This window comes from Empidonax traillii, unplaced genomic scaffold, assembly GCF_003031625.1.
Source record: "Empidonax traillii isolate 1590-97213 ecotype Southwest subspecies unplaced genomic scaffold, ASM303162v1 scaffold338:size1951571, whole genome shotgun sequence".
Lineage (NCBI taxonomy): Eukaryota > Metazoa > Chordata > Aves > Passeriformes > Tyrannidae > Empidonax > Empidonax traillii.
The window spans coordinates 1,389,440-1,400,580 of record NW_020955531.1 but is presented as its reverse complement, the minus strand read 5'-3'; the positions used below and the strand labels follow the sequence as shown (position 1 = coordinate 1,400,580).

The window sequence follows — 11,141 nt, the reverse complement described above, 5'->3', positions numbered from 1 at the left end:
ATTGCTTTCCCACCTCTAACCCCGCTGCACACGCCCTGTCCCCCTCCAACTCCGCGCAGAACCCGCAGCCTCCCGCCACCAGAAGAAGAACGGGCGGTTACCGTCTGCCTCGGCGCCATCCCTCGCTCTCGCCGCCTCCCCGCCAGCGCCTCAGCTCCTCAGCTGACCGGGATTTGGCTGCGGGGCAGCGCCCGCCCCGCCGCGGGGATTAGGCCGGACCGCGGACAAGAGCGGGGCTGTCTCGGCACTCCCCGGAGAGGGAGGGGTCCCCACGGTGGTGGCGGGGGCCCCACGGCCCCCATGGCCACGACCGGGACTGCGCCCCCCGGACTGCGGTTCCCACAGCGCCCGCAGCCTCTGCGGCACCCGGGACTGCCACAGCGCCCGGGACTCCCATAGCGCCCGGGACTGCCACAGCGCCCGGGACTGCCACAGCGCCCGGGACTGCCACAGCAACCGGGACTCCCATAGCGCCCGGGACTGCCACAGCGCCCCGGAACTACGATTCCCACAGCGCCCGGGACTACAGCTCCCACAGCGCCCGGGACTACAGCTCCCACAGCGCCCGGGACTACAGTTCCCACAGTGCTCGTGGAGTCTCCTCTGATCGTAGCGAAAGGCCTGGAAAGGACGCGGGCTGTGGCGGCGGCTCCAGCTGCGGGCCCGGCCCGGGCAGGGTGAGCGCTGCAGGCGGGGACAGTTCGGCGCGGGGCTCCTGCGGGAGCGCCTCGGGCCAGTCCGGCGGGGTTCTTTACATGCGTTTTCTCTCTCGCAGCAGGAAATGGCAGCACTCGGCAGATCCTGCCAGGGCATCCCGGCCGGCCCGGCCGTGGAGCTCCCTCCGGCTCCGGCCGCTGCCCCGGACCGCCACGGGCCGCATCCCGGAGCCGGCGGCCACGGCCGTCTCCAGCCGCCCGGCATGGTCATGGCAGGGATCGGAAACAACGGCGCCGACGGATCCTCCGGCCTCTGTTTGCAGAACAGCTTCGACCTGGCCTCCCTGGCCGCGCTCGGGAGCCACAACGAGGGGCTGACGGCGGCCCCGGTGGGATCCTTTACCAGGAGCCGCAGCCAGTGAGTGCCAAACCCCTTCCCTCAGGGCCGGTGCCGGAGGGCCGGCAGTGTTAAACGGCGGTGCTTTGCCAGGCGGGGTGGAATTTGTTTCCTTCTGGCAGTGTTTCACTGGTAGGAGGTTAGAATTGTATTGTGCTCATCTTACAGCCTTGAAACTGGCTGGTGGGGGATAAAGGAGCCTTCTAAAAGGCTAGAAAGGTGATCGAGTGTACCAGAGTCTTCACGTGCTTTTAAACTCATATGTTTATTTATTTATTTATTTTTAAACTTGTTCTTTCTCATATGTAAGCACAAAACCCTTAAGTTATTCTATAAAACGCTGTGTTTCGGTCACATTTGAGTATGTCCCTAACAGACTCAGGTTGGATGGTGTGTTGCTTCTTGAAGCAGTTGAATTTTAGCAAAAATTGATTTTGCTTTTTGTGGGAAAAAAAAATAACTTAAAGGAGGAGAAATTAGGATGGAATTCTGCTCAGAGAACTGAGCAATTACAGTTGCCTTTGACTTCCCTTGCAACAAAGTGCGCATTTATTGTCCAAAGCTTCCATTCCCTTTATGGTGGGTAATGTACTGCAGCTGTTGCTCTTAGTTGCAAATGAAATTTTAAAAGGGGGGAAAATATTTTTTGACATTGTCAGTGTCACTGGAAGATACGATTAGAAGCTAAATATCTATTTGTTTTTCTTCTGCAGTGTTTCTGTGCGCTATGGAAAGAAGCATAAGCTAGAAGAAGAGGCAGAAGGGTAAATTAATTTGTCTTTTATAGCCTGAAGAATCTTAATTTGCTTTTTGTTTTCTAAAACATTTAAGCACATCTCATCTACAATGCAAACAGGAAGGGAACGTCTATCATCGTTTCCACTTGGAACTCTTCCCATGAATTGCACATGAGCCTGAATCCATTTATGTTACCTAATCAATTGTGTAGCACTGATTTTCTTGCATGGGTACTCACGTTTCACTAAGAGCAACACGGATTTATTTTCTTTGTTGAGGTTTTGCTGCTACAGTGTGTTAAAGCTGCTGAAATGCACATGACTTTCCGTAAGATTTCTTTTTTGACATATGTAAACTTACTTTGTTTCCTAGTTGTCCTGTGCGGAAGAAGAGACTGACAGGAGCCAAAAATTGCCCTTTGAATCCCAACACTGAAGAATGGATTCTCTGTGCAGGTCAGCAGGCAGCTGGGGAGGTAGCAAGTCAGTATGGTGGCAGCGGTCCTGAAACTGCCATGTTAGAAATTCCCTGTGAAGAAATGGATCAGACAATGGGGGAACAGCAATGCGAGGTTGCTCGCAGGAAACTTCAGGAAATTGAGGACAGGTAAATGCAGGGATTGAGTAGCCTGGCTTTGCTGAGCTTTCCCTTTTCTGGTGGGAATTCAGGGGTAAATCTAGCACTTAGCAGTGTGATAACACTTCTGTGAGTCTGAGGTGAACCTTTTGTTCAACTGATTTCTTTTTAAGCTACCTATAGTTCTATGAGTCTTTGGACTGATACTGTGATCTGAAATCGAGGGTGCTAGAGCAGAAAATGCTGAATAAATAACCCCTGATCACAGTCATTGCGCAGCAGCAATATATCCTAATGGGGTTTAATGCTCTTCTTTGAGTATCCAGAGCTCAAATTTTAACCAGTTATCTGGTCAGATTTGAGCTCAGCTTTTTTCAACCAACTGCAGCTTGTTCTGTGATTCCTACTTAAAGTAGATGTGAATTTGTCAGCATAGAGAGTGGCATGAACCAGAGAGGTCTCTCTGCACGTACGCAGTTAGGCTGAGGTTCATTGTGCTGATGGTGTGATGTGGGGTGATGGGGTGGCTGCAGAGAGACTACTGCGGTCATTTAATAAATGTACTGTGCGTTCTGGCCTTCAAAAGATTTCTGGGGATGGCACGTGTGTGTATCAGTTGATTGCAGCTGAGCTAGTATTCTGGAATATCTAAAATGACCACTGCAACTGATTAGAAAAGCCAAAAGTTACAGAAATTTTGAAAGAAGGTGGGTTTTTTTTAGATTATTACTCCACAGATGATGTGGGGGGGGAAACAAGGTACTGATAGACTGGGGTCTTTTCATGCGTAAATCAGAGTAGTGATGTACTGTCTGCTTTGGACATCTCAGAGGATTGTTCCCCATCCTTCCCAGCTACTCTGCTAAATTTTCTGTAAAAGGTTCACCAGAACCAAAGAAGTGCCTCCATTTTTTCTGAAGGCTTCAACATTTTGTGCTGATTTAATCTCAGAAACTGGCGCAGTGCTGTGAAAAGTGAAGCGCTGTATTCAGTACTTCTGCAATAATTCTTAAAAGTTCAGACGTGGGGAACTGAGCAGGTGAAGCTACTGCATAGCTGAGACTCACTCATGTAATGTGACCGAATCGTACAGTTTCCCCTCAAGGGAATTTATTTATTTTCTCTCAGTGTATGTTTGCACTGACACTGCTGGGATAACACAGGGATAACAAAGCCAGCTCAGGTACCAGAAGTGGCATAGCTGCTCGAGTGGCTTCTGTGCTAACAGTCCTTCTCAGGGTATTTTGGCCCAAGAGAGACTCAGGTTAACACAGCCCCACTGCTTCTGGTACCCAGCCTAGGTCAGAGATCTGCGTAGTGCACGTAGATGTGACTGTAGTCTGCAGTGGATGTGCCTGATAACAGTATACTCAATAGTGTTTATTTCCCTCTTCCCCCTCCATTCCTAGGATAATTGATGAAGATGAGGAAGTTCATGCTGATGGAAATGTTAGCAATCTGCCCACTCTTATCCTGTCAGATACCCTTAAAAAAGGGATGAAGAGGGATTTTGGTGAAGTCCTGACAAAGAAAATAATAGAATCTATGTAAGTTCTGGAGGAAATAATGGTGCTATGTAGCTAACACGTGCAAATGAAAAGAGAGACCCCGTCTCATCTCACATTAAGGAGATGTCCTTAATTTACTGCATGATGCAGCCAATGTTGCATAACAGACCATTCGTCTGTCAAAAGTAGGAAAAACTGTCCTAATGTAAAAAAATAAGTGTAACTGTAGTGGTCACCAAGTGTCTGTTTTGTACTCCTCATTTCTACACAGAGAAATTTGGTGATTAAACCATTATAAGCTTTAGTTTTATGTATATGAATTTTCAAAATGAGAAGATCCTGAAGTGTGACCAACAGTGGTCATCAAGTTTTGTGCTAGAGAGAAGAGAGAAAATACAGGTTAGAACTAGAAGTAATGGAACTAGTTAAGGAAGAGGAAACTTAATGGGGGGGAAAAAGGCATATGGCTCCTGGAATACAGTTCCAGGCTAGCTCAAAGGATGAAGATACTCTCTGGTCTTCTGCGTTTAATAGCTGTGCTTGGAGAACTTACTTAAATTTAACTGAAACTCTATCCCCTTCTAGGAGCCGTCCTTCTATGGAGCTGGTGCTTTGGAAACCTCTTCCTGAAACTCTGACAGATAAACTGAAGTCTGTTTCTGTTAAGAACTTCAAGCAGCAGAGTACAGAAGGGTGTCAAACTAAGCAGCCAACACCGAGAGCTCCTTTTGACCCACAGACTGAAACGTTCCCTGAATCACAACAGACTGCCATGTCTCCAGATCCATATGCTAGTTTGGGAATATCTGGGTGTGCAGAAGAAGAAATGGAGTTGTAGATGCCAGATTTTAGACTGGAAGTGGTGAGCTTCTGATGCTTTTTGTTGGCGTTTTTTTATTCTTTCTGGTTTGATGTGTGAATCTGAAGTTTTATTATTTGGTTTTTGTTTTCTTATTAATAATCACAAGGACATGGTTTGGCCAGGAAACACCCCAAGATTTCTGTACTCTGGTCTGTTAATTAATGTTATTTTTATTGAAAAGGTAATCCAGAGGCCTTTGGAACAAGGAAGCAGCTTTCCATCTTGCTTAATGGTGAAATATCCCCTTAATTGCCCTTGGTAAAGTATAAAATCTAAATATTGAATGTAACTGTGGCTTAAGCCGTGTCTTTCACTTACTGAGCCATTAAGATTTTGGTGCACGTACTATGCTTGGCCAGTTGGTTTAATTTGAATTACAAAAGGGTATGTAAAAGAAGAAATACTTTTGAATCTAGCCACAGGTAGAAAAGCAATCCCTATGGTAATACAGCTTTTCACACTATTTCATCTGTGGCTGGTTTGGACCTGATGTAAACTTAAATGTAGAAATTATACATCCTGCGGGGTGGTAGGGAAGGAATGTTGCAGCAAAAGTCTTTGTAGAAAGTACCAGCTTCTAACTGGCAGGATACCTGCTAACTTCAGTCATCTTTGGTCATTGGCTTCTAAATTTTGTTTGTGGGTTTTTGATGTCCCCCTCCCCAGATGATGCAAAGTCAGGAGAAAAGTAGTTCTGAGCCAAGAGATTCACATTTTACATTGTGCTGAGATTCTTTGTATGCATCCAGTCGGAAAAGTCCGTTGAAGACGCTGTTAACTTTAAATTAAATAAACGGCATCCTTTTATTTGGATAAACATGGTAAGTAAATCAGATGGCAGGGAGCTGCTTTCTGGCATAAAGAGGGTCAAATGCTGATAATTGTCTGTAGCCAAGTCCCAGCCTTTTGAGACTGCTGGCATTAGTGGTGAGGTAAAGAAGGTGGTTGTCTTCTTCCTGAGAGAATCTAGACTTTAAAGCTGAAGCCAGAAAATGTGCCATTTAACATAGTGTCTCATTGTCTATACAATGTATGCCAAAAGAATTTTGTACCCTGCTTAGGGTGCCAAGGAAAGGAATCCACAATGAGCTATTACTTGTACCTTTTCTCAAATGCACAGCAGTTCCATTTTGCTTGAAACCCTTAAAGAAGGCAGAGAATCTTACCTTCTGTTCCTGAGTCCTTGAGCTTCGTCAGAGATACCCGAATTGGGGCTTCTCATAAGAAATTCCTTTCCAAGTAATGGGTTCTGTTCAGAGTCCTACAGCCAGTGTAGTGCTGACATAAAGGAGCAAGTATGCAGTAATGCAGCTGCTCACATGAGAAAATCTACTCTTCCATTGCACAGCTAGTTGATAATCTTTGTGATGATATTCTTTACTGTTAACACATAGCTGATAGTTTAAAATCAAGCTTCTCTGTTTGCATAAATCCTTTATTTCCTTCTGGTTGTTCAAAAGATACCCCTGTTTGTTAAGTCCTGTTTCTTTCAGCTTTTGTTGAAGGTTGGTTGAAATTTTCTGTCTCTTGATAAAACTTTTCAGAGCTTCACTAAAAACATTCCAACATTTGAATAGTATTACTCTGGAAATCAGTACCATTCTGAAGATCCATTAAGTAGGCTGCACATGTTCTCCAATCTCGCTATGTCTAATTCCATTTCAGGGTCTGCTATAAATCTGTTGCATGAACTGTGTACAATTCCCCATGTATTATTAAGCTGTGCTTAAAATCTACAGCCTTAGATGTGCTTCACTGCTTGGGTATAAAGTAAAGCAATACAGTTTGGAGAAGGCTGTAGTCACTGCAGGTAGAAAATGTGTTGCCTCCAACTAATTAACTGGTTTTCAGCTTGCAGGGTTATATTTAATTTATATTAAGGTTGGAAGTATTTTAGCTGAAAGCTCTGAATCCTAAATAAACTGAGAAGAAAGGGTAAAAATTTCAAAAATTTGATTCAACCATCTCAGCAACTCTGAAATTGCAGCAGAGGAGTAAAAAAATGTTAAGAAGCCTAAATATATCAAATCTAGATGCAGTTGTTTTCCTCTTAAAAGCAACAAATTGCGTATCTGATTTGCAGAATACGAAAGTTTTGTAGATGCCTTTTAAGCATACTTTTTTCCTGTTAGATTTGTATCAAAGGTTGACTTTCAGAAGTGTCTTTCCTCCTAATTGTTTGATGCCAGTAGGGCTTCACTGACCCATTATTCTGCCATCTGATACAAGAATATAGTGGTGGACTATTGATGAAGACCATGAGATGGGGAAAAAACTGTCCAAGAATTTTGCTTTGGTTGAAAACATTTACTTTTTTTTTTTTTTCTTCATAATTCTCTTCTGCCCTTGTGATAGGAGACAGTGGGGTTGAATTGCTTAAATTGATGGGGGAGGAGAAGAGTGGGCTACAGTGGGAACTGAGTGTCAGGAGGACCGAGCAAGATCCTTGCCAATCACTTGGAGAGGATATGGGAGATCAAGCTCTGGGTGTTTTCAGACTTCTGTATTTGTGAGTTTTGTTGTTGTTGGCTTCCTTAAAAGACTTTTATTAATGCTGTTCACAAGCAGGATGGCAAATGTGATGCAGTATTAGAAAAAAACTTATTTTGAAATATGGAAGATCTGATTCTGGTCTGTCTTCTCTTGGGACCAAATCACCCTTTGTATGTCAGTTTTCAATAAATTTTTTAAAATATTTTTTAGATGACTGTGTTTCATTTCCAATAAAAGTGAAAACCTTGGGAGGAGGGTACCAAGGAACAGAATTTATTTTGGCATGGTCTTGGAACTGGATTTGTAATTATTCCAGGGCCTGTGTCTTGTATCAGTGTGGCTGCTGTCATGGATCATTTATTTCATCATATGGAGATGTAACCCATGTGAACCACTGGGTCTGGATCCTTGCTTGTGAGGCAAGTAGGACTCCAGAAGTCCGAGCAATCAGAAAGCAGTAACCCGAAGGAAGTGTGCTGCAGTGTGGGAGCTCCTGCTCCCTGCATGTTACCCTTCCCTTACTACCTCAGCTTTGCTTGGGTTCCGTTTAATTTGGCATCTCTCAGCTACAGGAAGATCTGAGATTAAAGATCCTCGGCTGAGAGTTTAGATTCTCAGACTTTGATCTGTACTCTATAAATACATATATTAAAAAAAAAAAAAACCTTATCCTGCCTTGGTAGCCCTTAAGCGGACTTGATTCTACTAAAAACTAAATACTAGTGCTTATAGAAATTCTGAATGCTTTTAGGCTTTTAGATGCCCAACAAGAACTAGTTGTGAGTTTTTAGTGGTAGGGGTCTCAATAAATATTAAGTTTGTCTTGGAACCCAGTGCTTCCAGTAAGTCAGGATAAAGCATGCCATGATACAGCCGTGAAGTTGAAAAGGGGGAAGCAAAACAGTGTAAATTGAACATTTCTGCAGGGTTTGGATGTTAAACAGCCCTTCCCAGCGCGATGGAAACGTGACCGTCACACGGTTTTCCCTGAATTCTTGGAGCCCCGAGGGCGGAGTCCCCGCGGGCGGCGGGCGGGGCTGTGGCGGCGCTGCCAGCGGGTCCCGCCCCAGGGCGGGCCTCGGGAACCGGCACCGGGAACAGGCCCGGCTGGGAATTGTGTGTTCCACCTCTGGCATCCCCCGCACGCTCCGGCCAGGACAGCGATGGGCCCAGGTCTAGCCCTCCAGACACCCATGGGACTGCGTGGTGCCCACAGACACCGACACGAGCTGCCATTCCAATGTCTGATTACTCCCCACCCTCGGGTGTTTTGAGCCACAGGACAGATGTGCTTTCCCTGCCTGCAGAAGTAGGACGTGCTGCAGGGCAGTTACTCCTCCAGCAGAAGGCAGCAGCTTTCTGCTCCATACCGCACATCCCGTGCCTTTTGCCCCGTGCCCACGGACGGTTCTGAGGATCACGGTGCTCTGTGTCAGTGACAACAGGCAACTGCTGCAGTGACAGAGGAGAAAAAGGAATCTCCACTCCTGCTGTGGGTGTAGCCTTGGCTTCAAAGCATTTGGCTGCTCTAGGGCAAGCTTGTAAATTGAATTAAGTTTACAGGGTACCCAAAAAAGCTTACATGGGCAGCTATCAAAACTACACTTTACTCGAGATGCTGGTTCAAACCACCACCAACTACTCAAATGAATCAAAGCAATTTAAAATCTCAAAGTTCCAAGCACTGATCTTTCTTAAACCACTGACTCAGAATAATTACTGGAGCAGAACCTTGCCTAAGAGCTGAGAACTGCAGTTTGGCTGGCTTAAGAACAAAGGAAACTCATGTGCAGCAGAGGTATCATTTGGTTTGTTCTCAATGTTGTCTGAAGCAGTCCTTTATAAAGCTGGATTTACTGGTGGTTTTCTTGCTGAAGGCTTAAGCACAGGCAAGGCTGATAATTGGTACAGGATTTTTTGCTTAAGATGGCCATGTCTTGCATGTCTTGATATTTCTTTCAGTGTGCCATTCACATACCGCTGTTGGACTTCAATGTCTGTCAGACATCGGTGGTAGCAGGTCTCAGTGCTTCCACCAACTTTTGTCTTCAGCTGAACAGATTGCCTTCAGCCATTTCCCGCCTAGACAGCTTTTCCAGGTGTTTCAGGGATGGGGTTTTTTTGTTAAAGACAACTGGTTTTTTTCTGCCTCTATAATTTGGTGAAAGGTGGCCCTACTTTGGTAGTATGAATGTAAAGCTGAGTGCAAGAACTGTAAACTTCCTTATTCATTGCAAACAAAGGTCACATTTCCTCACGAAACATGGTGCAATGAGCACAAGTTTCTCTCTTAAGCAGTTTGCCAAGAGTTCACATAAACTTTTCATCTCCACTCTTCCTCATCCTGGCAGTTAAGGTTGCTGTATCTTAATCTGAGCTAGCATAAAAAAAAAAAAAAAAAAGGAACTGCATAAGCATTGCTGGCAAAGTACCTACAATTGTTGAGGCAGCAGGTGGTAATGGGTCTTTGAGCCCTATGCTGCTTCTTACTCCTTCAGTTTTGGCATTCTCGATCCCCTCAGATTTCTTAATGACAGAATTTCTACACCTTTAAACATAAAGGCTGGAAACACATTCTTTGCAAATACACAGGTGGATATTAAGGTTTTCCAGGCAGGTTCTTGAATGCTCAATGAAGCCATTTTGCTGGGACACCCTTTCTTGCTGCATTATTACAGTTTAGTCACTGTAGCTTTGTTTAAGGTGCACGGAAAATGCAACTCTAATGTGAAACCAGACTGAGAAACATCATTGATAACCTGAGACAGAGAAGATTGTGCATATCACTAAAAATTCCACTTCACCCTAGGGTTGGGATCAGCTCCTGAAGACACAGAAATAAGCAAGAGCCTCATACAGGAATGGGCTGTGCCTGCAGTGACTCAGGAACACGTGCCTGCACATATTGCAGCACTGAACAGAGACAGTTCCATCAATTACTATGTTTACTCATCTATTGCACTAGTTAAAAAATTAATGCCATATGAAGTTCCAATAACACTAACAAAAGTAATGCAAAGCCACGGATCGAATCCTCACTTCTATTTGATTTTTGGCCTCACAACAATTTATTTGATACTAAGGGTCCTGTTGCAGTCATCCCTATTTTCCAGGTTGAAAGTAAAGCAGCTTATTCTCTTGACTACTTGCATATCTAAACTGAATTTGTTACATTGCATAGCTTTAGTCTCTATTTCTATCCACTACTCAGATGGAACGTTTTATTACAAGAAGCTTGTAATCCAAAGCAGTCCTGTTTCCTTGAATGTTAGTGACTAAAACTGTCCAATACCACCCCCATTTCCTTTCCTCCCCATCCCAAGTTATTTTTGTCAAAACCGAATGCAAAAACATGAAATAGCACTGAAACCAAGAGCAGCTGTGCAAACACCTGCAACAGCTCTCTCAGTATAAAATTTCAGTTTCTTCTGTCTCTCCAAGTGCTTTTAATGTTGTGAGGTTTGAACAAATGGATGTGGACAACAAAGAGCCCTGCTGGGATATTTGAAATCCTCTCCGTGAAGTTCACTTGATGCTTCAGAGTACCCTGTGGTAACACGGAATCTGCACCTTTCTCACCCCGTGTCTGTCTCCCCGCCACCTCCCCTCCGACTGAGCACTCTGGTTGGCATTACTGGCCACCAGGGTGACACCACCATGCCTTTATTCAGACTTCAAGCTCCTGCCACCCACTTTCCTTACTGAGGCTGAAGGTTTTGCTCTGGCAGCTCTGGCCCTCACACAAACCCTTCTACCACATCCAGAAGCCGCTACAGCATCCAGCTACAGACACCATGGGAGTGCTGCTCATCAGTGCATTGTGGCAGGATGAGACACTGAGGGACCTGAACGTAAGCTCTGCGAGGCCCAGATACTCCCCCCTCCCCACTGAGATCTAAAGCAATAAAGGG

At 45.0% G+C, this 11,141-nt stretch overlaps 2 protein-coding genes across 5 annotated transcripts in view; one reads left to right on the top strand and one right to left on the bottom strand.

Annotated features, from left to right (window-relative positions):
- LOC114061542 (solute carrier family 2, facilitated glucose transporter member 11-like) overlaps positions 1 to 256 on the bottom strand; it is an 11,335-nt gene extending 11,079 nt beyond the window's left edge. Inside the window, exon 1 of one of the 3 annotated variants that reach the window (XM_027892111.1) lies at positions 102 to 256. Coding sequence is in view for 2 of the 3 variants with exons in the window: in XM_027892112.1 (XP_027747913.1) it covers positions 102 to 119 (18 nt within the window). In the remaining variant the exon portion in view is untranslated. The remainder of the gene's footprint in view (positions 1 to 101) is intronic. The other 2 variants (XM_027892112.1, XM_027892113.1) reach the window with 2 other exon arrangements.
- Positions 257 to 484: 228 nt separating this feature from the next.
- CCDC117 (coiled-coil domain containing 117) lies at positions 485 to 7,439 on the top strand. Of its 2 annotated transcripts, XM_027892115.1 has the most exons (6): positions 485 to 677; positions 776 to 1,074; positions 1,767 to 1,817; positions 2,164 to 2,397; positions 3,777 to 3,914; positions 4,461 to 7,439. In XM_027892115.1, exons 2-6 carry the CDS (start codon positions 782 to 784, stop codon positions 4,711 to 4,713), a joined length of 969 nt encoding a protein of 322 aa, XP_027747916.1. In that variant the 5' UTR covers positions 485 to 677; positions 776 to 781; the 3' UTR covers positions 4,714 to 7,439. The 2 variants fall into 2 exon arrangements, with proteins under 2 accessions (XP_027747916.1, XP_027747915.1); XM_027892114.1 differs by lacking the exon at positions 3,777 to 3,914 and having other exon boundaries at positions 492 to 677.
- The last annotated feature ends 3,702 nt before the right edge of the window (positions 7,440 to 11,141 follow it).